General features: G+C 45.8%; 1 protein-coding gene across 3 annotated transcripts; it reads left to right on the plus strand.

The window, feature by feature from the left end:
• Window positions 1-2,443: 2,443 nt before the first annotated feature.
• LOC132579478 (ras-related protein Rab-6B-like) lies at window positions 2,444-27,551 on the plus strand. Of its 3 annotated transcripts, none has more exons than XM_060249863.1 (8): window positions 2,444-2,575; window positions 5,736-5,794; window positions 8,509-8,562; window positions 12,305-12,410; window positions 18,167-18,278; window positions 20,517-20,610; window positions 23,135-23,201; window positions 27,108-27,551. In XM_060249863.1, the coding sequence occupies exons 1-8, from the start codon at window positions 2,494-2,496 to the stop codon at window positions 27,170-27,172; spliced, it is 639 nt and encodes a 212-aa protein (XP_060105846.1). In that variant the 5' UTR covers window positions 2,444-2,493; the 3' UTR covers window positions 27,173-27,551. The 3 variants fall into 3 exon arrangements, with proteins under 3 accessions (XP_060105846.1, XP_060105844.1, XP_060105845.1); XM_060249861.1 differs by lacking the exon at window positions 12,305-12,410 and adding an exon at window positions 17,846-17,954; XM_060249862.1 differs by lacking the exon at window positions 12,305-12,410 and adding an exon at window positions 17,849-17,954.
• Window positions 27,552-27,853: the final 302 nt, after the last annotated feature.

A 27,853-nucleotide genomic window follows, 5' to 3' on the forward strand; every position in this document is an offset into this window, starting at 1 on the left:
ATAACCTTTTCACGCAGTGTTCATATTTGCTCAAACATGCAGTCCAATTTGCATGTCAACTGACATCTACTCAGAAGAAATACAAAGATTTAGGACATTTTTTTAAAGAAAAAGCCCAGCAGGAGCTCATTTGCATAATAGGCCACACCCCTGACATCACCATTGCTTCACACAGGCCTTTTTGTAGAAGCCCAGTAGGGACTCATTTGCATATTAACCCACACCCCCGGGTGCCAAGCCAGCCGGAACTGCGTTCCTGTTTGTTCCTGCTTAAAAAAAAGCCCTGCAAAAGATCTATAGTTCCACTAGCATCCAAGCCATTTGTAACTGTAGCAGTGACAATGCTGTCAGGGCTTCTTGATGAAGAATAATGTCAACGCACGCATCCTAGGTTCATACCCATGTTTCAGACATGGTCTTCATCCTGGTCGCAGAGCCAGTATGGTGTAGTAGTTAAGGGCATGGACCCCAATCTGGGAAAACTGGGTTTGATTCCCCACGCCTCCACATGCACCTGCTGGTATATTCTTGGGTCAGTCAGTTCTTTCAGTGCTGTTCTCTCAAGAGTAGTTCCTGTCAGAGCTTTGTCAGCCCCCCCTACCTCACAGGGTGTCTGTTGTGGGGAGAGGAAGGGAAAGGAGATTGTAAGCCACTCTGAGACTCCAAGTGAAGGGCAGGGTAAAAATCCAATCTCCTTTTTTTCTTACAAGCCTATTCAACTGGAACCAAAATACTGAATGAATTATTCTAACAGTGTCTCAAGCTGTCTGTGCCTATCAAAAGTAAGAGGTTTGCAATTCTGCGATTTTGGAAGTTTGAGTAAATATATTTTGGACCGTTTTTTCCCACTGTCATTAAAAATTATGGAACAAAGTCGGAGTCCAGTAGCACCTTTTAAGACCAACAAAGTTTTATTCAGAATGTCAGCTTTTGTGTGCATGCACACTTCATCAGATGAGTAATGAGGTACAGTGAGCAGAGCTACATATAGCTGGTGGGCAGGGGTTTAGAATGCAATGTGATACATAGTTAAAATCCAATGGCAGAACAATAAATTAACAAATTGAGAAAACCTCTGATCTGTGTAGCATTAGCGTGGGAAACCAATAAAACAGTAACATGTCAGAATGTGAGAATATCTGTTAATTTTTCTATTGCTAGTAAGCTTTCTCAGAAATGCCCTCATTTTGGCCCAGGCTTACTAGCAAAAGAACAGAACAAAGTAGGAGTCCAGTAGCACCTTTAAGACCAACAAAGTTTTCTTCAGAATGTAAGCTTTCGTGGGCTCTAAGCACACTTCATCGGACAAGGAATGAAGTATGCATGCACATGAAAGCTTATACTCTGAAAAAAACTTCGTTGGTCTTAAAGGTGCTACTGGACTCCTACTTTGTTCTATTGCTTCAGACCAACATGGTCTGAAGCAACAAACAAAATCATGTAGACAGATCCAGGGGGGCAGCCAGGTTGGTCTGAAGCAGTAGAACAAAGCAGGAGTCAAGTTTCACCTTTAAGACCAACATTTCATTCAGACTGTAAGCTTTCGTGTGCTAAATGTCTTGTCTGATGTTTTTAATTTATAACGTATAGAATGATGTTAAAAAGTAAATTAGGTGGACAAGAACATCACTAGGAAATAAATGTCCTTTTGTTTCACCTAGACTTGCAGCAACAGCAATTAACAGGCAACTTTTATGATCTTTAATTGCTATCCAGACCAAATGGTCTTCCAATTTATTACACTATTTCACCATCTGATCCTAACTTGTAGGTTTACACTCTTAACCCATCAACTACATGTATTTCAGCTCACTGTACCCTACCCCTTGTCTGAAGAATTATGCATGCACACGCAAGCTTACATTCTGAATAAAACTTTGTTGGTCTTAAAAGCGCCACTTGACTCCTACTTTGTTATTCTGAATAAAACTTTGTTGGTCTTAAAAGTGCAATAAGAAAAATTACGGTCAGCGCCGACAACGTTGAAACTGCCGTACCCAACTCCGCTGCTTTTGTGACCTTCTGATTGGTTCCTATACGCAGGGTCGCGACTAACGACGTCTTTCCGGAAAGGGGCGGAAACTGGAACGGACTCTCTAGACCTCGCCTATCTCTATTATCCTTTCCGCAGGATTTTTCATTTTAAAAAACAGCTGCCGGAACCGGAAGTGTCGTTATGGTTACCCTCGAACAGGCGGCCGCCCTCGGGCGCCGAACGCGCAGCCGCGGCGGCGACGATGACCTCACGACGCTTCCTCCGCTACGCGAGGAGGTGAGCTCACCGGTCTGCCTCAGGAGGCGTCGCGCGGCGGTGGCTGCAGGGCGGAAGTGACGCAGTCGGCGGCTCGAGCGCTGTTCGTCGTCTTCTTGAAGCGGCGCCTCCGCTCCCGCCAGGTCGGCCCGGCGGCTGCCTGCCTTCCCCCCCCTTCTTTCTCCCCTCAGCCGCCGCCCCTGCCCTGCCCTGCCCTGCCTTCCCCCGCCTCCAGCCCCAGCATGTCGGTGCCCGGAGGAGCCGGCGGCGAGTTCGGCAATCCGCTGCGCAAGTTCAAGTTGGTTTTCCTCGGGGAGCAAAGCGGTGAGGGCCGCGGGGAGAGGCTGGGGCTTGGGAGGGAGGGGAGGGGAGGAGAGGGCCAAGCGACAGGCCTCACCACACCCTCTTGAGGGCTTCTCCTGCAAGGGCTCGGGGAGAGGAGGTGGCTTCCTCTGACGGTGAAACCTAGATAATGTTTTTATTATTATTATTTTAAAACCCTCCCCCAAAAGGGCATCTGCTTTGCGTGCAAAAGGTTTGAGGTTGCAGCCCCGGCATCTTTGGGGTTGGCTTTTAAAAAGCCAGGTGCAAACTGCTGTGAAAGACCTGAGAACGTGGGCGGCGGCTGCCAGTCAGAGCCAATCATAACGGGCTTGGCTGACCTGCCCTCACCTTTCTCCAAATAAGAGGCCGTTATGAGTTGGATCCAGGCTCAGTTTTCTGGCAGTGACGGATCAAGATGAGTAGCCTTGTTTTGTTTGTATGGACCAGAAAAGAGTAGCACCTTCAAGGCTGACAAAATTGGTGGCAGGGTCGGAGCTTTTGTGAGTCACTGCTCACTTCTTCAGATATAGCTAGAATGCGAGTCTGTGTGTCTGCATTTGGACTCTTGCTCTTTTCCATCAGTGGCTATGGAACTTTTCTCCCTTGGAAGCCTGTGAAGCGCTGCTGCTCTGCAATGTAGAGGAAAGACATGAAGGCAGTCTACAGCAGGGGTGGCCAAGGGTAGCTCTCCAGATGTTTTTTGCCTACAACTCCCAGCATGGCTGCTGGCTGGGGCTGATGGGAGTTGTAGGCAAAAAACATCTGGAGAGCTACCCTTGGCCACCCCTGGTCTACAGCAAGAAGGAGGAACTGGTGGGAGTTGCAGATTGAGTTTGTATCCAGTCATAGGAATATCAGAACAGCTCAGCTGAATTGGGCTAAAGAGTCTCTCTCGTTCAACATCTCTTCTCCGACCTGACAGAAAGCCTTCGTGCAGGGATTGTAAGCTGAAGCCTCCCCAATATTGCCCATGATGTTCAGAGGGTCACTATTTCTGAACACACAGGTTACATTTGGCTGGTGTGGCTTTATAACCACACTGTGTCCACAAGTGTTTCCTGGCACCATTTAAAAGCCTAGTGTCCAACGTCACATCCCTTGGTCGTGTGTTCCCAAGTCAGCGAAGGCAGAAGTACTTTCTCACTATTGAGTCTCAGAAGCTGCCACCAGTGAAATGCATAATCCTTGGAAAGGGGCTGTATAGCGTTACTATTAGTCATTGCTAGTGCAAATTTTATTTTTAAATTGTTAACTCATACTGTGTTGTCATTGTATAGGCCATCTTCCCTGAATGGTTTGAAGAAAAAAAGATAGGTCTCTGAGGAGCCTACAGTCTAAAGTTGACTGTAAGGAAAGCGGTTGAGGAGTATAGATGAATGTAAAAATTGGGAAGCAAAGAAGAGACAACCCACTAGTTGGGGGAGAAGCTGAGTTTGGAGAAGGCTCTTGGAGACAGATGTGTCACCATATGTCTAAGATTAGAAACTCCCAAATAAAACTTACAAAATGCTCCCTCTTTTCTTTAAACACTAGAATTTTTTAGAGTTCTACAGTCTGAGAGGAGTCTATTAATTGAAAAGTTTTTTTCCGAAATTATATCTTGCTCCTTCTCATATTAATTACATAAAATATTGCTCATTTTTAAAGCTCACATCCAAGGTTAAAATCCAGTCAGGTAGCTTGTTTGTATGGGACTTGGGACTAAGATTCTTCTAGTGAAGGAATGTCCATAATATTTTACATAGTTGTTCCTCTGCAGGGTTAGTAACTGAGGGCTAGAAGTCTGTGCACATTGAAGGGTGGAAGAAAGATGCACTTAACTCAGTCAAACTTAAAGCAGGCATGGAGTTTACCTGTGCAGTGTTTGCTGGATGCTAAATAGCCCCACTCCACCCCCCAAAGAAGCCAAACCAAATGATGTACTTCCAGGAAATTTCCAATATTTTTCAGCACTGTCTTGGGATGTTACTTTTATACTGACAGATAGTTTCCCAGTTTTATGTCTTTACATGTTTATTTTAAATGACTTATTCCTTAGGCTTGATTTAAAAAAAAAAATGCCGTCATAGGACTGATATATTGGAACAACTGGGTGAAATGGCAGACAATCAGTTGCCTGTGATGTTGCCTACGTGACTGTGAAATGGCATTATTTCTTCTTCCTTTGTTAACTGGTTATATGAACTGATTCTCCCTGTTCCAGATGACTCTTAGTACCTAAAGGGTAAATACGCTAGAAGTGCATGAGGAGATGAATGGAATTGTTTCATATAAATTTCCCCCTAACACTCTGGATTGGGTGGTAGAATAACCCCTCACATCCAGTGTATTGGAAGCATAATATGGATTTGAGAAATAGCTGAAAGCAAATAATAACACAGCCACCTAGAAGCACAGAGTAATACCCGTCTCATGGTTTCTCTGTAAATGCCAGGATTGCTCAGGGGAGTGTAAGCCAACTCTGTTTGCTAATGGATTTAGGAATGTAGTCCATACCGTCTTCCCCCATTTTGCCTACTTGCAAATTCACGCAGATGCAGTCACTGGCACATTTCCTTTTATTTTGGATACTTGCAAAATTATTTTCACTTGTGAATGGAAGAAATCTGAAAGACAGAGCAGTTGGTTTAGAAGGCATAACTGCTCTGCTAGTTAAGAGTGACTTCAGATATTATGAAGGAAATGCTCCACTTAAATAAATAGGACTGTACTTTGTAGTAGGTTTCTTACACTTATCTTAAAAATGCGGTTATGACAGTGCATGTGTGTCTGTAGAACAGACCTGCATTCCTGTTGACTAAACAACTAATATTTTTGAATGGGACATGCGGTTCCTGCTTATGTGGCCTCACAAACCATGATTTCTCCGTTTGTCTGTTGAAAATTTGGGGTTGTCAGAATTTGTATCTAGTCCACATTGTGGGAGTCTTCATGATCTGTTTATTTTTACCCCCTTATGTGTCACCCACGCAGCGTGTTAGTCAAAATTCACAACAATAAAGAAAAATGGCTTTCTTACAGTTTCTAAAGCATTAGATCCAAAATCTCATATCACTTCATGCTGGGTAACTGAATGGTGTAAGACACAGGTGGCCTATTTAGATAACTCAGCTACCACTTCACAAGGGAAGGGTAACATTTCTTCCTCTCTTTTCCATAGTTGGAAAGACCTCCCTGATCACCAGGTTTATGTATGATAGTTTTGACAACACTTACCAGGTAAGTAGGAATGTTATGAATCCTAGAAAACGTAAAAGTTGTTCCGGGGGGATGGGGAAGCAAAATGGTGATTGCATATCAGGATTTGATTGCCCTTTAGTCACGACCATGGCCCTTCAGTGTGTTTACAGTCTGTGACTTAAAATATGAATCTTTTATGGACTCTTCTAGAGCCACTAGTGAAAGTAGACTGCAAACTATAGTTTCTTTCTGAGACGCTTCTGGGCTTGCATCCACCAGGGTTGTCAAATGCTGCTGTGGTAGAAAATCACCATATGGCAGGGGTGGCCAATGGTAGCTCTCCAGATGTTTTTTGCCTACAGCTCCCATCAGCCCCAGCCATTGGCCATGCTGGCTGGGGCTGATGGGAGTTGTAGGCAAAAAACATCTGGAGAGCTACCGTTGGCCACCCCTGCCATATGATAAGAAAAACTGTTCGAGTTCCCCTGTCGGTAACAAAGGCAGGCTCTCCACAGATCATCATTTATCAAAGTGGTGTACTGCTTAAAGAATCAGTATTAGTCAACCAACTTCCATGGCTTTTATCATGATCGTTTAAACCAGAGGTCTTGAACTCATTTATCATGTCACTTTGTAGGGCTGGGCCATGCATGCCATAAAACGTATCACAAGGAACCAGAGATATAAACTTTATAAATCTGGTTTCAGATGTCGAATGGCAATAACAGGCTTGATTGGATGAGATGTGATATGCGGAGGGGTAGGAGGTATGAAGATACCAGCATTGGTAATGAGACAGGAAACCTAGGTTTCAATTCTATCCAGGAGGATGCAAGGAATAAATGGACAAAAGTCTGACATTAAAAATCACAACATTCAGTTGCTGACCTAAGAGTAGCGGTGCTCTTCCAAACGAATTTCAGAGGGAGATTGGAAAGAGAGACTGCTGAATTGCAACTGATAATGAAGCTCAAGACAATGCATCCTCCTGGAGTGGACTGAGAGCTAGTTTTCCTGTCTCATTACCAGTGTGTGCTGTAACCAATTGGTTTCTGATATAAGGACCAATCCAAGTGTTCTCATTCCTAATCAGGGTCTTTTTGAAAGAAAATAAATCCAGTTAGGAACAGAGAAATCCAATCTTTTTTTTTAAAAAAAAAACAACTTTACAGAATAAGCCAAAATAATTTCCTCAATGTACATTGTGCTTGTCAGAACAATCCATCCACCCGCCTCCGTCCGAAAAAAAGTGTGCTTGCACACAAAAGCTCATATACCTGGAATAAAATGTTCTTGAAGCTGCTATGATGGGACTCCAACTTTCCTCTTCTTCCCTTCCTCTCCAAAAGAGGAGGAGCAGCCCTGGAGAAGAAAGCAGAAGCGCTGTGTGTGCGCGCATATGCAAGAGACAGAGACAGATGGAGGCTTGTCTTTGTATCTCTCCCACACGAAGCAGCCGTGGAGCTCTGTGTGTGTGTGTGTGTGTGTGAGAGAGAGAGAGAGACAGAGCGCAGTGGGAGGCAAGAGGTAGGAAACACGAAGCAAAGAGCCACTGAGGAAGCTGGGGGAAAAGCAAAGCTGCTGCAGCAGCAGCCCTGGAAAGGAAGTAGGAGAAGGAAGTTGCTCAGCGCAGGGGTGGGGGGTGGATTTGAGCCCTGCACAGGCTGAATGTTTGACACCCTCTGGTTTAAACAATAGCGTTAATGAGAGCAGGACTGCCACGGAGATCTTACTCTTTGAAGTCATCACGTGAACACTGAATGTGTCCTTTTTGTAAACTGCCTTCCATGAGGTTTGAAGTGACTGGTAATTTTCCTTCCATATGAATGGTTGCAATTCTGTCTTCAAAAATTTATGTCTCTATTTCCCCCCGTTGTTTTCTGCCTTGCCTTACCTCTGTGTATGTGTGTGTCTTTATGCCAGTTCAGCAGTGACCAGTCTTAATTATTATAATGCGTTTTTTGTGGGGCTTCCGTTAAAGACAATTTTAGTAGGTTCGGATAGTGCAAAATGCACCTGATGTGCTGATTTGGTTGCAGCTGTGCCAGTTATCAGTTCACTTTCTGGTTGACTTCAGAATCCTGGTTCTAATGGTTAAAGCCTTCTGTGGCTAAGAACCCATTTAACTGAAGGAGAGTTTTTCTCTGAAAGGCAGAGAGAAGCTTAGTGCCACAGAATATGGAGCAAACTTCATGTTCTCTCTTTTCACTCAGTAATGTCACCTGGGGCTTGCAACAGGCTTTTTTCAGTAGCTGCATCTGCTGTTTGGAACTAAAGGGTTGATCTCCAAGGAGATAAGAAGAGATAGCAACATTATTTATCAATAGATTAAATAAGACCAGCTTCTATCCCAGAAGAGATTATAGAAAGCCTTTCTTCCTTGAGTCACCTTGAGGGGGGCATAATATTTTTCCCCCAGGATCCTGTTTGGATGCATCAATGGTATTTTAGTTAAGGAGCGGGTTGATTTGTTGTTACCTTGCAAGCTGTTATCCAGCTAACCATTCTGGAATTTGAATAATACAAAGTTTTGTTTGAAGACGACATCCAAATTTTATTAGATTACTTTCTGCCTTTGTCTTGAGGACGTTGCGTGTTTGTTTCCCTCTGCATTGTTCATTAAGTTTCTCTGTGCGGTTATATATTTGCTGTCCCTGTGTGCAATTAAGGCACTTAAAATACTTGGGCATGCCTCTTAAATAGAAGTGTACTGCAGTGCAAAGTTACTTAGGGTTCCTTTCTTAATTTTTCAGGCCACTATTGGAATTGATTTCCTCTCAAAGACAATGTATCTAGAAGACCGCACGGTGAGTGGAGCTATCTATCTGTTTAATTCGGCAGGGATGTAACCTCCACAAGGCTATGATGTGTGCATTTGTTCAGCACTGTCCTTTAATCCCACGGCAGTCCGTGCCAACCACGATCTTTAGCGAGGAGTAGCCCAGCTGTGTATTTAAAATGTTTTGTGATATAAATGGACAGCATGCAAAAAAAAAAATCCATCACATGGCTTGTATGGCCTGGTCTAGATGACATACAACCCCACTACATTACTGGCTGGTGTTGTGACATCCAGCAAGCATTTTTGCAACCAGCGATCAGTGTTCCCTCTAAGCTGAGTTAGCATGAGCCAGCTCACAGATTTTTAGCCTCCATCTCACAAATTTTTGTCTTTGCTCAGGAAGGATGACCCTAGAGCACAATAATTTATGCAGTAGCTCCAGGGCTTGCTTTGTAGAAAAAGCCCAACAGGAACTCGTTTGCATATTAGGCACCACCCCCTGATGTTACCAGTGTTTCACACAGGGCTTTTTAATAGGAAAAGCCCAGCAGGGGGGGCTCATTTGCATATTAGGCCACACCTCCTGATATCAAGCCAGCAGGAACTGCGTTCCTGCTAAAAAAAAAGCCCTGAGTGGCTCACAACTTTAATGCCAGTAGCTCACAAAGTAGAATTTTTGCTAACAAGACACTGCAACTTAGAGGGAACTTTGCCAGTGATATGTATTGCACTCTGAACTCTGCTGCCAACAGATATTGAGAGCCCCTTCTCTCTGAACATAATGCAAATGTTCTAATAGTCATAGACCAGAAGGGCCGTACGAAAGCTTTAGCGAATCTTTGGAGGATTCCTGAAGCAGCAGGCAAATGACTCGGCATGCCAAATGTGGGTGCCAACTAGTCTAAATGAACAAAAATATCATATAAAAGTAGAAGCTCCCTGTGTCGAGTCTGTTGTATAAATTAGGCCTATATTCCTAAGAATTATTGTCCAAAATGGGTGATATTATGATTTTTTTAAAGGAAGTAAAAGAGGGAGATCCACATAGCAGTCCACATGCCTTATCTCATTTTTGCCAAAGCTGCAAAGACAGAATTTAGACTTGAGAGAGAGAGATTTGTCCTAAGTCTAAGATTCGTAGCTATGCTAGCCAAAACTGGAGCCAGTTTGGTGTAGTGGTTAAGTGTGCGGACTCTTATCTGGGAGAACCAGGTTTGATTCCCCACTCCTCCACTTGCACCTGCCGGAATGGCCTTGGGTCAGCCATAGCTGTCTTATCTGGGAGACCCGGTTTGATTCCCCACTCCATTTGCAGCTGCTGGAATGGCCTTGGGTCAGCCATAGCTCTCATGGGGTTGTCCTTGAAAGGGCAGCTGCTGTGAGAGCCCTCTCAGCCCCACCCACCTCACAGGGTGTCTGTTGTGGGTGAACATAAGAAAAGCCATGTTGGATCAGGCCAACGGCCCATCCAGTCCAACACTCTGTATCACACAGTGGCCAATAATTTATATATATATATACACATACATACACACACTGTGGCTAATAGCCACTGATGGACCTCTGCTCCATATTTTTATCTAACCCCCTCTTGAAGCTGGCTATGCCTGTAGCCACCACCACCTCCTGTGGCAGTGAATTCCACATGTTATTCACCCTTTGGGTGAAGAAGTACCTCCTTTTATCCGTTCTAACCCGACTGCTCAGCAATTTCATTGAATGCCCACGAGTTCTTGTATTGTGAGAAAGGGAGAAAAGGACTTCTTTCTCTACCTTCTCTATCCCATGCATAATGGAGAATGGGTGGAGAAGATATAGGAGATTGTAAGCCACTCTGAGATTCAGAGAGAAGAGCGGGACATAAATCCAATATCATCTTCTAGATTGCTGAAGTGTGACACTGTCCCCAGTGCCATGGTGTTCCTTAATACGCAGCATGACCACAACATGACTGTGTTGTCTAGCACCTAGGCTATTCTTCTAGTAGCGCTTTGCCTTTGACTGCCGGAGTCAAAACAAGGTTGTCATCCACTAAATCCATACCCTGATTTTCACCTTCACTAGCTCCTGAAATGGGTGGTAGTATCTTTATGAACTGCAGTTCGACCGAGGGCATCAGCTGTTGTCATTGAAGCTGCTTGCAGAGCTCTGTGTTTGACAGAGCTGCAGAGTTTTGTCTTAGGAGATGAGACAGCCATTGCCTGCACTGGAGAATAATCATTCTCCAGGGAATTGATGCACTGAAGATGGGGAACTTTTGAAGAGGCTGTGACTCATCAGTAGAGCATCTGCTCAGCATGCAGAAGGTCCCAGGTTCAATCCCCGGCATCTCCACTCAAAAGGACCAGGCAGTAACATTGCCCAGGGACTCTGGAGAACCACTGCCAACCTGAGTAGACAGTATTGACCTTCATGGACTCGATGGTCTGATTCAAGTCAAGTCAGCCTTTATTGGCATAAAAATAGCAGTGCAAAATTAATATAGGATAAAACAGGATAAAAACACAACTTCCATGTACAGTTATTTCTGTGATATCCTTTGGCGCAACTTTAGAGCAGAGTACAGAAACTTGGCTGACCTCTCAGTAGCATTGATAGAAAAATCATTCAAGAGTCTATGGACCTTAAGTACATCAGGGCAGTCAATCATACTGGCTAAAACAGGGTATAAATACGTGTAACGTATATCCGTATGCAAATGGCAATGCAGGAGAACATGAGTAATTGACTCGACACATTTTTTTTTTACAAGGGCAATACCTAGCTGAATAGGCTATTTTTCAGTATAAGACAGCTTCGTGTGAGTTCATGTAATAACGGAAGGCACCATTGCCTTCATTGTAAACCTGCAGTTCTAGTCCCCCTGACCTGTTTGTTTCAGCTGCTTCTTCTGGCTGCTGTACTTTTCATTATATCTTTCCGTCTCCGAAGTATGGAATGGTGAAAGCCCTTAGATGTCAGGATTTAGGGAAGCTAGATTATTCTCCAGTGGAATTCTTTGTTTCAGTCTGGAAACTTGATCAGCCAGGGTTTGAGCTCCTACTCACCTGTTATATCTTTTAACATCTGTGACCTGGATGGTCCAATCTCCTCAGATCTTGGAAGTTAATCTTAGTATTTTATGGGAAATCACTAACTGAGTCTAGGGCTGCTGCACAGAGGCGGACATTGGCGAACTGCCTCTTTCCATCTCTTGACTTGAAAACCCTGCAGGTAACTTGAGTCATCTGCGGTTTGACAGTATTTCCCACCCATATTTTTTGAGCTCCATTTGCTTAATCCCTTTCCTGTTTTAACCCTTTCCCCAGTGGGAACAGAGTGTGTAATAAGTGGAACAAGTGCTAGAGCGCCAGGAAAAAAAAATAGCAACAAAGGCTGAGCAGCCAGGCTCCTATATCTGTTATATGTGATTGTAACTACTGTAGGTAAAACTTGCTTTAAACGTTTGATTGATGATCACGGTGCATGTGGAGAGAGCCAGTGACTGATTTGCCCTGTTTAAAGGGAGCAATGGAGGAAGAGACAAGGTACCTTTTGGCGCACACACACACCCCTTTTTTTTTTAATTTGCATCGCATTTTTTTATTTTTATTTTTTTCCCTTTGACGCTTGTGTTGTTTTGCCTCAAAAGTTTGCATCTTTTTTATGTCACATTTTTGTTTTGTTTTCATTTTGTTTTCCATCTTCTTGCTCTTTCTTCCCTTCCCTTCTTCACCACATCCCCCCTCCCCCCCCCGCCCTTTCCCCACACTTTTCTGTTTTCCCAGATCAGGCTGCAGCTGTGGGACACAGCCGGCCAGGAGCGATTCCGCAGCCTCATTCCCAGCTACATCCGGGACTCTGCTGCGGCTGTCATTGTCTTTGATGTTACAAGTAGGTATGGGGGCTTAGGCTCTGCGAGGTCCTTGCTCTTAAAGGAGGAGAGGATCTATGCCTGTCATTTTCACTAAAAGAAACAGGAGGCTAAAACCCACCAAAGACAGTTTAGTTGAACCTGCCAGTGCTAGGGAAGGGCACCTCATCGTTATCTGAATGTTTTAGCACTATTTACAGGTATGTAGTTATGTTTTGAATCCGGAAGAGAATCCTCCTTGGGAAGCCCAAGCGCAGTTTCTCGTTATAAAGCAGCATACATCTGTTTTGTCCAGACCCGTTGATTTACCCCTCTTCACGTACTGCAAGTTTGACAGCTTGACAAAAATCTCAGAACTAAACTCATGCATTAAACCAAGGGTGGAGAACCTTTTCTCTGCCAAGGGCCATATGGATATTTATAACATCATTCACGGGCCATAAAAAATTATCAACTTAAAAAACAGTGCTCCGCCAAGGGAGAATGATTCAGGCCAGCAACATTAATGCAAATAATTGTTTTTCTATTTGAAGTCATGTGGGGAGAGCCTAATCTGGGACACACACACACACACACACACACACACACACACAGCCTGCCGCCCTAGGCAAATGCATAGGTCCAGGGCTTTTTTGTAGAAAAATCCCAGTAGGAACTCAGTAGCATATTAGAACACATCCCCTAATATTAGCATATTAGGTCGCACACTCATTAGCGTATTAGGCCACACCATCTGGGATAATCAGGTGCAAACTGAACTGTGACAGTAACTTTTCCAGGCCCTGCAGCAATTCTGGCTGGCCAGCCAGGCCCCAGGGAGACTGCCGCACAGTACATCTGGGCCCTGTGATCCCTGCCTGACCCTGGAGAGGCTACTGCGCAGTGTGGCTGGGCCCCACAATCCTCGCTGGCCAGCCAGGCCCCAGAGAAGCTGCCACATGGCTTGGTTAAGCCCAGCAATCCCCAAGGGCCACACCAAGTGACCTAGAGGGCAGCATAAGGCCCTCGGGATGGAGGTTCCCCACCCTTCATTAAAGGCTGGTAAATGATCCTGTTTCCCATGCAGCATATAGAATTCTTGCTTCTATAATGGTATAGGCAACAGTCTCTCAAATTCTTGTATTCGTGTGTATCAACAAGAATGATCAAATCAGATTTCACACACCCCTGTTGAAGTGATCTAGGAATAAATGTTCTCAATGTTCGTTTGTTGCTTTGGTGTAAATCTGGGTACCCAACTTTGAATTCACTTATTCTCCAAAGATGATTCTGTAGATGCTAAAATCTACATGGGAGCAACTCCCATCTTAAGGTTAGGGGTTTACCTCGCCCAGTTCTACCCATGCAACTATCCTTTGCAGGAGGTTAATGGTGACTGGCCTAGGTCACCCACTGAAAATTGCAGCCAGTGGATCCAGGTCTCCCCAGTCCTAGTCCAGCATTCCCCACTATCCCACGCTAGCATTTATACGGAACCTTTGGCTGGCTTGTGAGAGTATTGTTTGTTCACTGTTTAATCATAAGAACCTTGCTGGATCAGACCAGTGGTCCATCTAGTCCAGCTTTCTGTCTCATAAAGTGGCCAGCCAGTTTCCCTGGACAGCCCACAACAGGGCATAGAGGCCTTGATGTTGCCTCCTGGCTCTGGGATTCAAAGGATTAGTGCCTCTGAATGTGGAAGTTCCCCTGAGTCACAATGGCTAGTAGCTATTAATAGACTTATTTTCCATGAACCTTTCTAATCCCCTGTTAAAGCTGTTTATTCCTGTGGCCATCGCGACATCCTCTGTCAGTGAAGACCACATTTTATTCCGCTGAAGTTCTTGTGCAGGCATTTTTGATTTTTTTTTTCTTGTTCTTTTCCTGCATAATTGATACGTCAGCACTGTTCAGCTAAAAATGAATAACTAGAGCTAGCAGAGAGAAGTACTAACTAGATCTTGGTGTGGTAGGGGGGAAACTGGAGGGAAACCTTTTTGTGGGCTTAACCAAACTTGTAGGGGAGCTGAATGGAGGACCATGCCTCTTCTCTTAGGCAGTAGCTTTAGTCTGTGGGTAAACTTTCATGGAGACTTGGGAAAGATTTGTGGAAGGATCCACTACACCTCTAAACCTCTTGGCTTGCAAGCAGGGAGATACTGAGCCCCTTGCTGTCCCCATCACTGAAGGAGGAAGTCAATCCAGTACAGGTGCTTCCTAAGAAAGTTGTTTACAGCCATGTTGGTCCAAAAGTCTTAAAGCCAAAAACGCCACCATTATTTGGACCACCCCCAAGACACTTCACAATGGCGAAGTTTTCAAGTTCCCCAGGACTGCTCATCAGACCAGGTGGTACAAAATAAAAAGGAGGGGAAGCAGATTTTAAGCAGCCTATGTAACTGTCTTGCTGCTTTCAAGGTGAGGTTTTGTGGAACATGTATCAAAATAAGATAAATTGCGCTATATGCAACATTTCCCTACTTTGGAGTTGGCACTAATATTATCTTGCAGTGGCATGCAGAGTTGTCAGTGAGACGTGGCAGTGCTTCACTGCTGTGCTTGCCTGATATTGATGCAGACAGGGGGTGTGAGAGGCAAATAGGCTTGTGCAGGTTTAGTAACAGTTCCTGAGGGAAGTGTTGAGTGGGGGATGAACTTTGACTTTGTCATGGGTGGTTTAATATTTATACAAACTTCACAAAGGAAGACCTGGGGCCTCGTGCATGAGAAGAACAGACCATAATATAGGATGGTTTCCCAGTTTCTGTTCTTCTAACTGGAAACGGAGACTCTACAATCTCTCAAGCTGACACCCTAAATGAAAAATACATGTTTTGAAAATAATCCATTGTCTATGTTTGGAATTCTTCATGCAGTGGCCCTGTTCCACTGCAGGAAGTTCTTGATTGGATTCAGAATGCCTCAGTGTCTCCCTCTGTTGCTGATGGGCCAATTAAGTGGTTCTTTTCCAGAAAGCTTCCAGCACAGATTGGTTGGAATTTGTAGTGCTATGAAATTATGAAGTTTGGAGTAGTTGGAAGTAACTGAGCAGAAGTATTTGATCAGGAAAACGTAATAAGCAAATTTAAGTGGCTTAGTCTGAGGGGCAGGTGTGGCTGGTGATCAATAGCTCGGTCATTTTCATTCCTGCTTTGCTTCCTCTTCAGCTGGTTCTTCTTCAACCGTACTGTTTGCCCACCTCTTAGCTCCTCTTTCTTCATTCCCAGCTCAAACTCTGGTAGCTTTAGAGGAGAAGCCATCTATAATGGAAAGAATCAATTCACCTCTCTCGTGCTTTTGAAATAACATGCATATTTTTCTGAAGCTTCCTTGGTGATGTGGTAGATAGTCATGGTAGACTATCCTTTGGGCTTGTCTGAGTGGAGTTGTTCAGAGCAGATGACATGAGAACAAGTCCCAAGTTCCCTCTTTAAACTGCATGTTCAGTCTTGAGTAGCTGGTGTCCAGCCTGTCCAGAATAAGGTTGTAAATAGCCATATCAGTCCACACACAATCCCCAAACAAGATCTGTAATCCCTTTTAATAGGGCCAACCAAATTGACACAAGACTTATGTAGTCTGGTGTGGTTTGGGAAATGGTTGGTGAAACGGCACTTCAACCCAGCTGTCTCTGCAAGGTGAATTTTACATCTGAACTCTAGACTCAGAGGCTAAGCTAGAATTACCTTTTTAGAGAGTGGAAAACCTGAAAAAACATTTTTTCCTTCCAAATTCCAGTTTGTGAACAACATGATGTCAAGTCAGACGTTAATGGAGGTAGCCTTCGGGGGGGGGGGCAGACTTTGTTGCAGTGAAGACTCTTGACACGAGTTCTTGAGGAGGGAATGCGTTTCAGCTTGCTAGGCAAGCAGTCTTTATTTTGTATGTTCACCAGTTATTCAAAACCATTCTAGTCTCAAACTACAATGACATATAGCATCACAGGAAGGTCTGGCTTAGGAGATAGCATCTTGCTTATTCCGCAAGAGTTTACAATAATATGGTTGTTGCTTCCCAAAGTAACATTGTCAGAGGAAGAAGAAACAAGGCATGCTATGACGTTAGAGGTTGTTTTTTCCCAGAGATTTGCAAGCTTGGCGAATCTCTTGATAGCTGGTCATTAGGTCAGGACCTGATCTGCCTAGTTTTTTGGGGTACTAGTAGCCATCGCATTACATGATATCTACAGACTTCTTCCTTCCCAGGTTCTAGCTGGTAATTTCCTACTAAGTACCAGCAGTGATCTATGGGCTGTGTAGAGAATCTGTGTTGTTTGTAAGAAAAGAAACACAGAGACACCTGGGATGAGGTGAAAGTGGAGGAGGCGAACAAAATGGCGGAGGAAGGTAAAAGCAATGTCTGAACCAACAATCTGGAAACTTAGTCCTCCTTCATTAATTACCATATTGAGGGTAGACTTTAGGCTTATGGGAAATGATTGCATTTGAATGCCCAACTTTTTTTTTCTTTGCTCAACTGTGCTTTTTCTTTCCATACACTTGCTGAACATGTTTGGTTTCACACTTAATGGAAGACGAAACCATTAAGTGAGAATTATTAAGTCAGATATGCTGTCTTTGCAGAAGAACACCCACAGTAGGCTTTCCTAGTGCTCCCATTGAGGAACATGTCATAGAGTTTGTAGAAGAACACAGCTTTTTCTACAGGCTTTCATCTTTACCTGGTCAGATCCCAGAACACTTAGCTGTTGTCCTCCAGGATGCAAAGACTGAAGTTGAGTGCCCTGGACAGTCTTAGCAGTATGGGTGCCATTGTCTGGGTAGATAGCTGCCTTTAGGGAGATGGGCAGGAGCAGCTGGCACTGTGGTAGCAAAAATGCACCATGGGCAGATCTCATGGACCTGTTCCACTGATGATGGTGTCCCCCCACCCCCCATGAAAGGAGCTTTTCCCTTCTTCCCCCATGAAAGGAGGCAGTTTGGTGCAGTGGTTAAGTGTGCGGACTCTTACCTGGGAGAACCGGGTTTGATTCCCCACTCTTCCACTTGCACCTGCTGGAATGGCCTTGGGTCAGCCATAGTTCTGGCAGAGGTTGTCGTTGAAAGGGCAGCTGGTGTGAGAGCCCTCTCAGCCCCACCCACTTCACAGGGTGTCTGTTGTGGGGGGAGAAGATATAGGAGGTTGTAAGCCGCTCTGAGACTCTGATTCAGAGATAAGGGCAGGGTATAAATATGCAGTCGTCATCTTTTTGCACCTCTTGCAACACATGAAAGTACCACTGTTAGCAGAGCGGATCCACAGGTTCCGACCCCATACTTTTGTGTGGGTTCCCCCCCCCCACCCCCGCTTCCCCACTGGGTTGTCTGCTTGACCTGTCTGGTATATTCAGAGTTCCACTCTGCAAGGCAGATCTTTCGCAGGGCTAATAAAATTCTTTCTAATGGCCTTCTCTCTAAAGAATAGTTTTCTCTCTTTTCTGTCTTTGTCTTTCTGTTCCTCCCTGGACTGGTACCAGCAGGTCCGACTTCAGCTTTGGGACACAGCGGGCCAGGAGCGGTTCCGTAGCCTCATTCCCAGCTACATCCGTGACTCAACTATTGCAGTGGTAGTCTATGACATTACAAGTGAGTGATTTGTTTCATGTTTAGAAAGCTCCTCTTGAGATAGGGGGTTAGCGCCCAGAACTCCCATTTCATCCGACTACAAACAAACTGCTGGGCCTCGCTCTGTGTCGTGCCGGCAAACGTTAAGGTCCTTGAGGTATACTAGTGCTCAGTTTGTGCAAAAGGTACAATTTTGCCCTTCCTGAGGTTGTATTTTTTTTTCTCCTTTGCAGATCTGAACTCCTTCCAGCAAACTTCCAAATGGATTGATGATGTGCGAACAGAGAGAGGGAGTGATGTCATCATCATGCTGGTGGGGAATAAGACTGACCTTGCAGACAAAAGGTGATTTGGGGAAGCGGAAGGCTTTACTGGCAGGCTTTTTGAAATCACAGTGCAAAGGGGCTCCATTCTAGTTCTCTTCTGCAGCGAAGCGGGCAGGCCGTAATGCAGCCAGAAGCACCCAAGGGCTGTTTGGTAGGACTGATGAGGCTACAACGCATCCTCCCCCCCCCTCACCATGAGTAATTAACAAGTCTGTCAAAGCGACCAGTTCTCCTTGTTTATTTGTTTGTTTATTTCTGTGGGTCGATGTTCCTCCCTTTCCCATAATGGGCTCAGGGCGGATTCCAACATGTCAGACAATTAAAGCCAACCATTACACTACAGCAATCAATAAATAAACAGTAAAACAATCGAACAATAAGGACATATTAAGAAGTTGAGAGTTAAACCAGTTAAACCGGTAACCCAGGTTTGACTAGGCAGCGTGGATAGTGTGGGCTCGGTGACCAAAAGATGTCAACTATATTGGCCCGATTTCCTCCAGTCCAGATGGTAGTCAGTGTTGGGAGGCCAGTTAGATGGTATAGCAAGTTAAGGACGCCCTGCCCGCTTCAGCCAAAGGCCTGGCGGAACAGCTCCATCTTACAGGCCCTCCGGAATGGTAACAAATCTGAGAGGGCCTGAACCTCTATAGGAAGCTGATTCCACCAGGTCGGGGCCAGGGCTGAAAAAGCCGTGGCCCTGGTCGAGGCAAGGTGAACGTCTCTTGGGCCAGGGATGGTCAGAAGATGTTGAGTGGCCGATCGTAATGTCCTCCGGGGCTCACATGGCCTCCGGGGCTCCTTGTTAGGCTGATACTCCTGGAGAGACAGCTGTGGCCTCTTCTCCAAATGCAGCAATGTTCTCTAAAGACCTTAAGCTTGCTTGCTTTTCCCCCCTGCTGCCTCCCCAAGTTTTCGTGTAGTTTTTGCATTAGTAAGCAGAGCTGAGAGGAGCCCCGTGGCGCAGAATGGTAAGCTGCAGTACTGCAGCTCAAGCTCTGCTCACGACCTAAGTTCGTTCTCTGGAAGCTGGGGCTCAAGGTTGACTCAGCCTTCCATCCTTCTGAGGTTGGTAAAATGAATTCCAAGCTTACTGGGGGTAAGGCAATGGCAAACCACCCTGTAAAAATGTGCTATGAAAACATCCTGATGTGACGTCACCCCATGGGTCGGTAACAACCCGGTGCTTGCGTAGGGGATTACCTTTGCCTTTAAGCAGAGCTGACCTTGAATAGTTAAGGAGCTAATGTGTCTGTATGGAACAGATCAAAAAAAGCTCTTTATCTGTAGGCAAGCCGAGGAAGACACACACACACAGCCGCCTTGTACCATTCCTATACAGTCAAATCTTTATGGTTCAAACGTTCGTGTTCTCAGCTGCACGTTAAGCCTTTCTACATATGCACCATGTGTACCTTAGTCTGCCTTTTCAGGACAGATTGCTAAAACGTGTGCCATTTCTGAAGACGGTTGGTGGACAAACACAGCTCTTCTGAAAATACGTGATTGTAAATCATAACCTGAAATGTAAATGGGACTGCCAAGCTGTAGTGCCTCACTGAAAAGTAATCTGAAATATAAGGCAGTATGGTCAGAAAATCAGACTTGTGGAAGGGATGGCTTTACATAGCTTGGAGGAACACCTTCAGCTGCTGCAACACACCAGGAAGGGAGTGGGGGGAATTGTCTAGCTGTTGCCCTCGCTTAAAAGCAGCTCTTGAAACCACAGGCTCAAGTCTTGACAGAAATGAAAGGGTGATCATAAAGTTCCAGTGGGTGTCAAAAGTGACTGAAACAACCTTTTGTCATATCAGAATTCACAGCACAGGTGATTCTTCTGTTTCCTCAAAATTTGCAGCAAGATCAGTTTCAACTGTCCCCTAACAAGTGGGAATGTCCTGTGTGTCTCTCAACAGTGTCAGTCAATCTTTAGCATGTATTTGTTTGCTCCACTTGCAACTGAAAGTTTGAGATTCTTAAACAGCTGTGTGGATTTCAGAAAACAGCTTCAATTGGCTATAGCTGTAGGGAGCTCTTTCTAATGTTAAACACCAGTATAGTTACAGTATCTTACTCTCCTCTGTTTGTATTGGTCTCTTACAGCTGAGATGAGGGCCATTTAATGAAAGTTGGGAAACTTGGAGTCATTTAGTCCTCCCATAACTGATAGGAAACAAGGGGAGCCATAATGATGGACTCTTGTCCCCGAGTTCTAGTGCCTCGTTACTTCCTCTTCCATTTGTGTCTCTCTCTCCAGGCAAATTACTACAGAAGAAGGTGAACAGAGAGCCAAAGAACTGAGCGTGATGTTTATTGAGACTAGTGCAAAGACTGGATACAACGTGAAACAGGTAACCTGGTGCTGCAGCCAAAGGGTGAACCCTAGATTTCCCCCGTTTTGCTCCATGCTGGCTTTCAGCCTCGTGGCTGCGTCTCTTTGTGGGATTACACATTTTCCTGTCTGGCTTATCCGGTTAGAATTCTAAGCTTGTTTTTTTTAAGCTACAGTAAGCCATAGATTCCATTATGAAAAGAAGGATAATATTGGCATTGTGGGCGTGGGCATGTCCTCCTAGGACACCTGCAATCCAGGGGTTCAGAGCAGACTGGGCACAGTTCCTTTTGTGGGTGGCTTTGCAGGAGAGGCAGGCTATGCAACGCTGTTTTATTTCAACAATTACGAAGTAACTTCCCAGCACTCATTCCGCCACATGTGGCCACTAAATACGGTAGGACCCCCAGTTGTTTTTCAAAGAAGCAGTTGAGTTCACCCTTCTTGCTGTCTCTCTCCAGCTGGTGCCCTTTGCCTCGCCAGTCTCAGTTCTCTCTTCTAATAGTTAAATTGGCTAACCAGACATGAGTATCAGACCTCCTAGGAGCCAATCGTGCCTCTGGGGCCCTCCTCAGCCACTCTACAGCCTGATGGGGCCAGTCCGCTTGCCCCAGGAGTCACAGATGACACCACATAACCTTGCTCAAGTTGAGTGGGTTTTTGGTCACACCTGACCTACAGGCTGGCTTCCTAGTGAAGCCTTTACTGGTGTTCTTTCTATGGTCTGGCCCCAATTGTGTGTCCTCCCCCTTCCAGCTGGCCATGGGCCGAGCTTCTCTTTGGCCATGCACAAACGTTGTAAATGGGAACAGAGTTCCTTGTTTCTTGCGCTGCTGATAATGGCCCTAAGGGAGGAAGGAGACTTTGAACTTATTTTCCCACTGGCCCTCGTGTTTCATATAAGGCTTGGTGTAGTTCTGCTTTCATTCACAGCTACAGATATAATTAAATATGTTGCTAATTCGTGCCGGAATCTTCTTAAAATCCTGCCCTTCGAGGAAGGTGCTTGGGGCCCCGTACAGAGTTCTTGCTTCCTCCAGGAGACCTTGCCAGCAGCCCTGTGAGGCAGGTTAGGCTGAATGGCCAGAAGTCAACTGCAGTGCCATCCTAAACAGAATTAAACCCTTTGAAGTCCACTAGAGTTAGTGGTCTTAGGTAGGTGTGACTCTGCTTAGGGTAGCTCAGCTTGTGAGTTTTAGGGTGAGCAAGCATTCAAATCTGGGTTCCCACAGTCTTAGAGCCAAACTAGATATCTGATCTTTTTTTTTTCCTTGAACCCAGCTTCTACCCAACCAGAGTTCCTTACAGCTTCACAGCTGCAGCGAGGAATCGCTATTATAGAAGACCTGCCCAGGCCTGGCAGATCCTTGCCAGCAGAGGGCACCCTTTCACAGGCCAGACTGAGAGGGAAGACAGTTTTGGCATCCTGGTTCTTCGCCTCTCTCATAACCCTGCAGCTTCATACGGCAAAGGGAAAAGAGGTCAGGGAGGACACACTGACTCTTGCTCATGATCCAGATGCCAAATTGAGCCTGTCTCGTCGCACAATTAGTATAATCTTGGAACAAACAGCATGGAGTTTCTGAATGCTAGTTGTACAGTGTCATGATTTGTATTGTCATGACCTTTTCCTGGAAAGACAGAGGTGCCCAGTATCCCTTTGCAAGGTTAATTGAGAAATGCACAAAGAATGAACGGAGTGCTTTTCTTCTTACGGTTGCCAGCATGTGCCGGTGAGTGACACTGATAAGGTTGTCCCTTTTGCTATTAAATATGCCAGTCATTTAAAAAAAAAACAGCTTACATTATTTCCTTTCCTCCAGTTATACCTGGACTTTCTCCCTAGTGTGGAAGGATCCTTGATTTTATCCTCACAAGAGCCATGCGAAGTAGGCCCCAAAGTCACCCAGCAACCTTCCATGGCAGATGGGGGATTCAAACTCTGGTCTCCCAGGTCCTAGTCTTGCACTCTAACCCACTGTACATCACTGCCAGTAAAGGGTTTTCCTTTTGTTAGGATCTCGCAGAGTAAATGTATATCTTCAAAATGCCCAGTTCATTGGAATTCTATCACTTGGCGTGGCTCACTGTTTGTGGCTTGCACTTCTGTTTCTTTTTTGTGAAAGGAAATGACCCTGCTTCACCACTGTTGTCACCACTGTTAAAAGTATATTTTGACTCTTCCCTCAGCCAAACTTCCCAGTGGTTCATGTCTGGATTTTTGAATCTTCCTTGTTTGGGGTTGCTTTTGTCCCTTCTCACAAATATGCATGTTTGAATCCTGGACTTGGCTGGGTTAAAATGATTATACTCCCCAAAACATAGAATGAATTCATTCCTCTCTCCTGTCAGGGCTATTAATAAAAGACCAGATGCACCTTTAATTCCTGATTTAGCTGTTCTTTGCGCAAATCACCTGCAGCGTTGACATCTGTGCATTCATTGTTAGTGTATGTGTTGACATGGTTTTTGTGTGTTCTCTTGCCAAATGCCCCCCTCTCCCCCAAGTTCCGATCTCACCTCCATTTCATGTTGCCTTTCAGCTTTTCCGGCGTGTGGCAGCTGCCTTACCAGGGATGGACAGTGCTCCCGAGAAGAGCAAAGATGACAGTATCCTTTTCTCAGGCCTTTAGGAGCCAGACTTATTTTTCAGCCTTCGGGGTTTACTGACCACGCTTTCGAATCATTGCTACCACAAAACCTTTTCCTAAGTTTGTCACGGTTGCTTGTTTTTTGAACACATGAAGCTGCCTTAGACTGAATCAGACCCTTGGCCCATCGAAGTCAGTATTGCGTAGTCGGGAGTGGCTGAAGCTCTCTAGTGTAGGGATGTCAAACATGCGGCCCGGAGGCCGAATCAGGGTTTCTCTCAGGCCCCCGAGCAACTGGCTCTTGTCTGTTTCCTTCTCCCTCTCTCTTGCTTCCTTCTGCATCTCATCTTGATTTGCAAGGCTTGCTCAATCGCACAGGAGCCGCAGAGCAAACCTTGATTTTCTCCATTGGTTGAGGCTCCTATCTCTCCTGGTCCCCTGGGGAGGGAGGGAAAGAGCCAGAACATCATCTTCGTGGTCTCTGTGCTTCACACTCATGGGATAGAGCGCCTGCGCCGATCCCCAAATCGGTACCTAAAAAGCCCGGGATTTTTTTGCACTTGGCGCCAACAGGCATGCGCAGGCGTCCCAGTGTGCATGCTCACCGGTGCCAGTGCAAGGATCCCGCCAGTTCCTTTCTGACTGCTGTGCTGAGAGAATCTCCTTTCGTGTCCCCGGTTGGTAAAGTAATCTCACGATTGCTTTTTCTTGTTTTATATAGCCCGTTTGTTATTTTCTTAGTGTTGTTAAAAAAAAATTGTTGGACTTGCCCTTTGGGGCCCAGTTTTCCTGGATCCCACAGGAGAAATACAAAGAAAGCACCTTTTAAGACCAACAAGTGCTTATCTTTTAAGCATGTTTTAAGGTTTTGTTTTTTTAATTTTTAGTTGTGTTTGTATCCTTTAAAAAGTTTATATCTCCACTACCTAATCTTAAATAGGTACACACAGGGCCCGGCCCAACAAGGTCTCATTTATGTCAGATCTGGCCCTCATAGCAAATGAGTTTGACACCACTGCTCTAGGGTCTCAGGCAGAGGTCTTTCATATCACCTACTAACTGCTTGGCGAATCCCAAGGTGCCATGGTGCTAAACATTTATGGCAGGTTTCCCTGTAGCTTTGCTAGCAAGAGTTCCACACCTGCCCTGCCAAACTTAGGGCCAGAGTCTGTGCCTCAGTTTTCTAGGAGAGCCAGTTTGGTGTAGTGGTTTAGTGTGCGGACTCTTATCTGGGAGAACCGGGTTTGATTCTCCACTCCTCCATTTGCAGCTGCTGGAATGGCCTTGGGTCAGCCATAGCTCTCGCAAGAGTTGTCCTTGAAAGTGCAGCTGCTGTGAGAGCCCTCTCAGGCTCGCCCACCTCACAGGGTGTCTGTTGTGGGGGAAGAAGATAGGAGATAGTAAACCGCTCTGAGTCTCTGATTCAGAGAGAAGGGCAGGGTATAAATCTGCAGCCGTCATCTTTTAGTTGCAAAGTTCGGGCGGGAACTTGTTTGAAAATATGCCACTGCTTGTCACTTAGAGAATGCTCAAGCTCTTTAGTCCATTAATGATTGCGGCTTAGAGCTTTACAGTCTTGGGGAGTCCAGAGTTCAAACCCGGTCAGCGCCACAAACTCACTAGGTGGCTTCAGACAAGCCAGTGTTTGCATGGCAGTACGTGGATAAACACAAACCTGTCTTGCAGGGTGGTTGTAAAGATTATAATAATCTGTGAAATGGCTTTAGACTTCTTATTACCACAGGCTGTCTGAGCTGGATCCTACAAATTGCCAGAGGAGGGAGTTTGTTGGGATGGATGTTCCCTCCCTGTCTCTGGATATCCCTTGTAACCCCTCAGAAGAGAATGTCACGGAGTCCCTAAAGAATGTCACGGAAATATGGGGCAGTGTTGAGGAGAGGGAACTAGAGAGAAATTTCCCCTCTCCCATTCTGTGCTTTCTTCCCTCTGCACGAATCTACGTTGACACTCTGTGGGATCCATCTCATAGTTTTCGGATCCATAAGCAGCATTCTTGTAGTTCTGGGCTTTCAGATTTGGCATACATTTAACCCAGTTCTAGATGAGTGCCAAAAAGCATTATAAAGCAATCCAGCACTCTCCAAAGTGAGTCTTTCCCCTGTAGCTTCAATCTAAGCTAAAACCTCCCTAATGTGTTAGTTTTCTTTGTAAAAAAGGTAAAGGCAGTCCCCTGTGCAAGCACCAGTCGTTTCCAACTCTGAGGTAACGTTGCTTTCACAATGTTTTCACGGCAGACTTCTTACGGGGTGGTTTGCCATTGCCTTCTCCAGTCATCCACATTTCCCCCCCACCCCAGCAAGCTGGGTCCTCATTTTACCGACCTCAGAAAGATGGAAGGCTGAGTCAACCTCGAGCCGGCTACCTGAACCAGCTTCCACCGGGATCGAACTCGGGTCGTGAGCAGAGCTTAGGACAGCAGTACTGCAGCTTTCCCACTCTGTGCCACGGGGCTCTTAGTTTTCTTTGTACAAGGATGTTTTTAAAATGAAGGCTGCTGTGTAAAGGCCATACAGTCCAGGGAAAGCTCAGTCTCTTGAATCTGCTGACTGTACGGCTTCTTTGCCCTGTGCTTTGTGTCCTTTCCCTGGAGGCTGTGGGTTAGAGCAGTAGGAAAATGGAATAGACTGCTTCCGCAAGAGGCCTATATGTGGCAACAGGTTTTTTAAAAAAAGGTTACTCCATTGTCGTAGTATTGTCGTGAGTCGTCCCTCATGCAGCAAGAGGTTCTGAACCTTGCAGCATTGAATACTCTGAATGCCAAGATTACATCTTGCACCTCTGAGGCATAAATCTCTGAAGAGCTGACCGCTCTTCTTCTCGTGGTGGAGGAAGGCTGATTCTCCCGCCCCACTCTGTGTGGGCAGGTCTGTGTTTGGGCAGATCAGATGATAGGTTATTATCTTCGTGCGTATTTGTAATCTAGCTGTAACTTGGGGCGGTGACCTCCTGAGACCCAGGTTTTGGTGCACTTGTACAAGGGAGGGCCTTCTCAGTGGCAGCCCCACATTTATTTATTTATTATGATTGGGTTTCTATCCCGCCCTCCCCGCAAGCAGGCTGTGTGTTGAAAGCTGCCTTGAGCTCCCTAAGAAAGAAAGGTGGCAAGGAAGTGTTTTAAATAAAAGAGGGGAACAGTTATATGAGCAACGAAAGGATGCTGAAAGCCAAAGATAAGAAGGTGCTGTAGTTGCTTAATAGGTAATCCCCAGCTCATTTTGTTCATCTTTATCAAAAGCACTTACTCAGTGGTAAATGAGGCCACTCCTTGTATCTCTTTCTGATCGGGATGAAAAGAGGAACTGCCATTCCAAGCAGCTTGAAGAGACTGCTCTGCTGTTTGCATCTGATCAGGAGGAGATGCAGTGTGCCGCTAGTGGCATAGGCAGGAAATTATTGACAAAAGTGTTTGGGTTTCCCTTTCCCACCCACGTAGCAAATAGCTGCTCTGAGGGTGGGCTGCTTAGCATTGGCCTGACCTGCTCAGGCTAGCCCAGCCTCATGGGGTCTCAGAAGCTAAGCCCCGGTTAGTCCTTGGGTGGGAGAAGGAAGCCCAGGGTTGCTTTGCAGAGGCAAGGGCTGGCAAACCACCTCTGTATGTCTGAGACTGGATGACACCTGGCCCTGCCTCTCCATCCTACAGAAAACAGCTCCTTGCTTCTACGCCGCCTTCTGGCTTGCACGCATCAGTCTGTTTCCGGAAAGAGGTATCTGGAATCGGAGGGATGGTCGGGCTGAAGGCTGATCAGGCAGCTGCCATCTCCATCACCTCCCTCGCGGTGCTCAAGCCTTCCCTTTTGACCAGCTTCCCTCATTCTGAGCAGCGGCGCAACGTTGCGATTTCCGTGGCGTCCATCAGCCTTGTTTCTCCCTGCACCAGTTGCCTTCCTTAACTCGCCGTCTCCAGTGATCGACATCAAACTAGAGAAGCCTCCCGAGCAGCCGGTAACGGAGAGCGGGTGCTCCTGCTAAAGGAGCTGCCGCCTGGCGACCCCTTCCCAATCGGCCAGCCCGGCCCCGCTGAAGAGCATCCCCTTTTCATCGACTAGAGAAGCAACTTTCTGAGGGCTGCCACCCCGGCCTCGTGTGCGATTGAGCCCCTCCACCCCCCCCATCCTCGTTCTGTGGACAGCTCCGGCTGCCCCCCTCCTACTGCATGGTGTGAACCTCAAATGTGTCCTGTCCCCTTGTTGGTTGTTGCACTTGGTGCCGTGGCACCCTTTTCTCAGTTTCCTACCTTGGGCGCGCCTGCCTAAGATGTGTTGTCCTATGAATGCAAAAGGGGAGGAGCTTTTCCCTCAAGTTAGGAGAACACTGATAAACCTAACGGCAAAGGGGAGGTAGTGGAGCCAGGGGGCAGGGAGAGGGTCCTACTTCATTGCTGCTTTTTCGTTCATCCCCCCACCCAGCCACCTTTTAAGGTGTGAACATAACCCAGGGAGGCAGGTTTCCTTACCACTTGCTGGCTTCCCCTTCAGGGGGTTGTCTTCTTTCTTCATGGAGTACAGGAAAGAATCTTGGATTATCTTATCCTGGCATTGGCAATTTCCCTTTCCATGTTGCCCTAGACCTCTACGGAGCCAATAGCCGTCTTGTGCTGAAGGTTGTCAGTTTTTCTTCTGAAAGATGGTGCTCAGTTTGCTGTTAAATGTG

This window comes from Heteronotia binoei, chromosome 11 (assembly GCF_032191835.1).
Source record: "Heteronotia binoei isolate CCM8104 ecotype False Entrance Well chromosome 11, APGP_CSIRO_Hbin_v1, whole genome shotgun sequence".
In the NCBI taxonomy this organism is placed as follows: Eukaryota; Metazoa; Chordata; class Lepidosauria; order Squamata; family Gekkonidae; genus Heteronotia; species Heteronotia binoei.

Excerpts from the sequence above, each read along its gene's own strand:
- LOC132579478 (XM_060249861.1), top strand. The coding sequence starts at position 2,494 with ATGTCGGTGCCCGGAGGAGCCGGCGGCGAGTTCGGCAATCCGCTGCGC. Across the intron at positions 8,563-17,845 it reads TGTATCTAGAAGACCGCACG|CAGGTCCGACTTCAGCTTTG; the intron begins GTGAGTGGAGCT and ends GACTGGTACCAG. Across the intron at positions 18,279-20,516 it reads ACTGACCTTGCAGACAAAAG|GCAAATTACTACAGAAGAAG; the intron begins GTGATTTGGGGA and ends CTCTCTCTCCAG.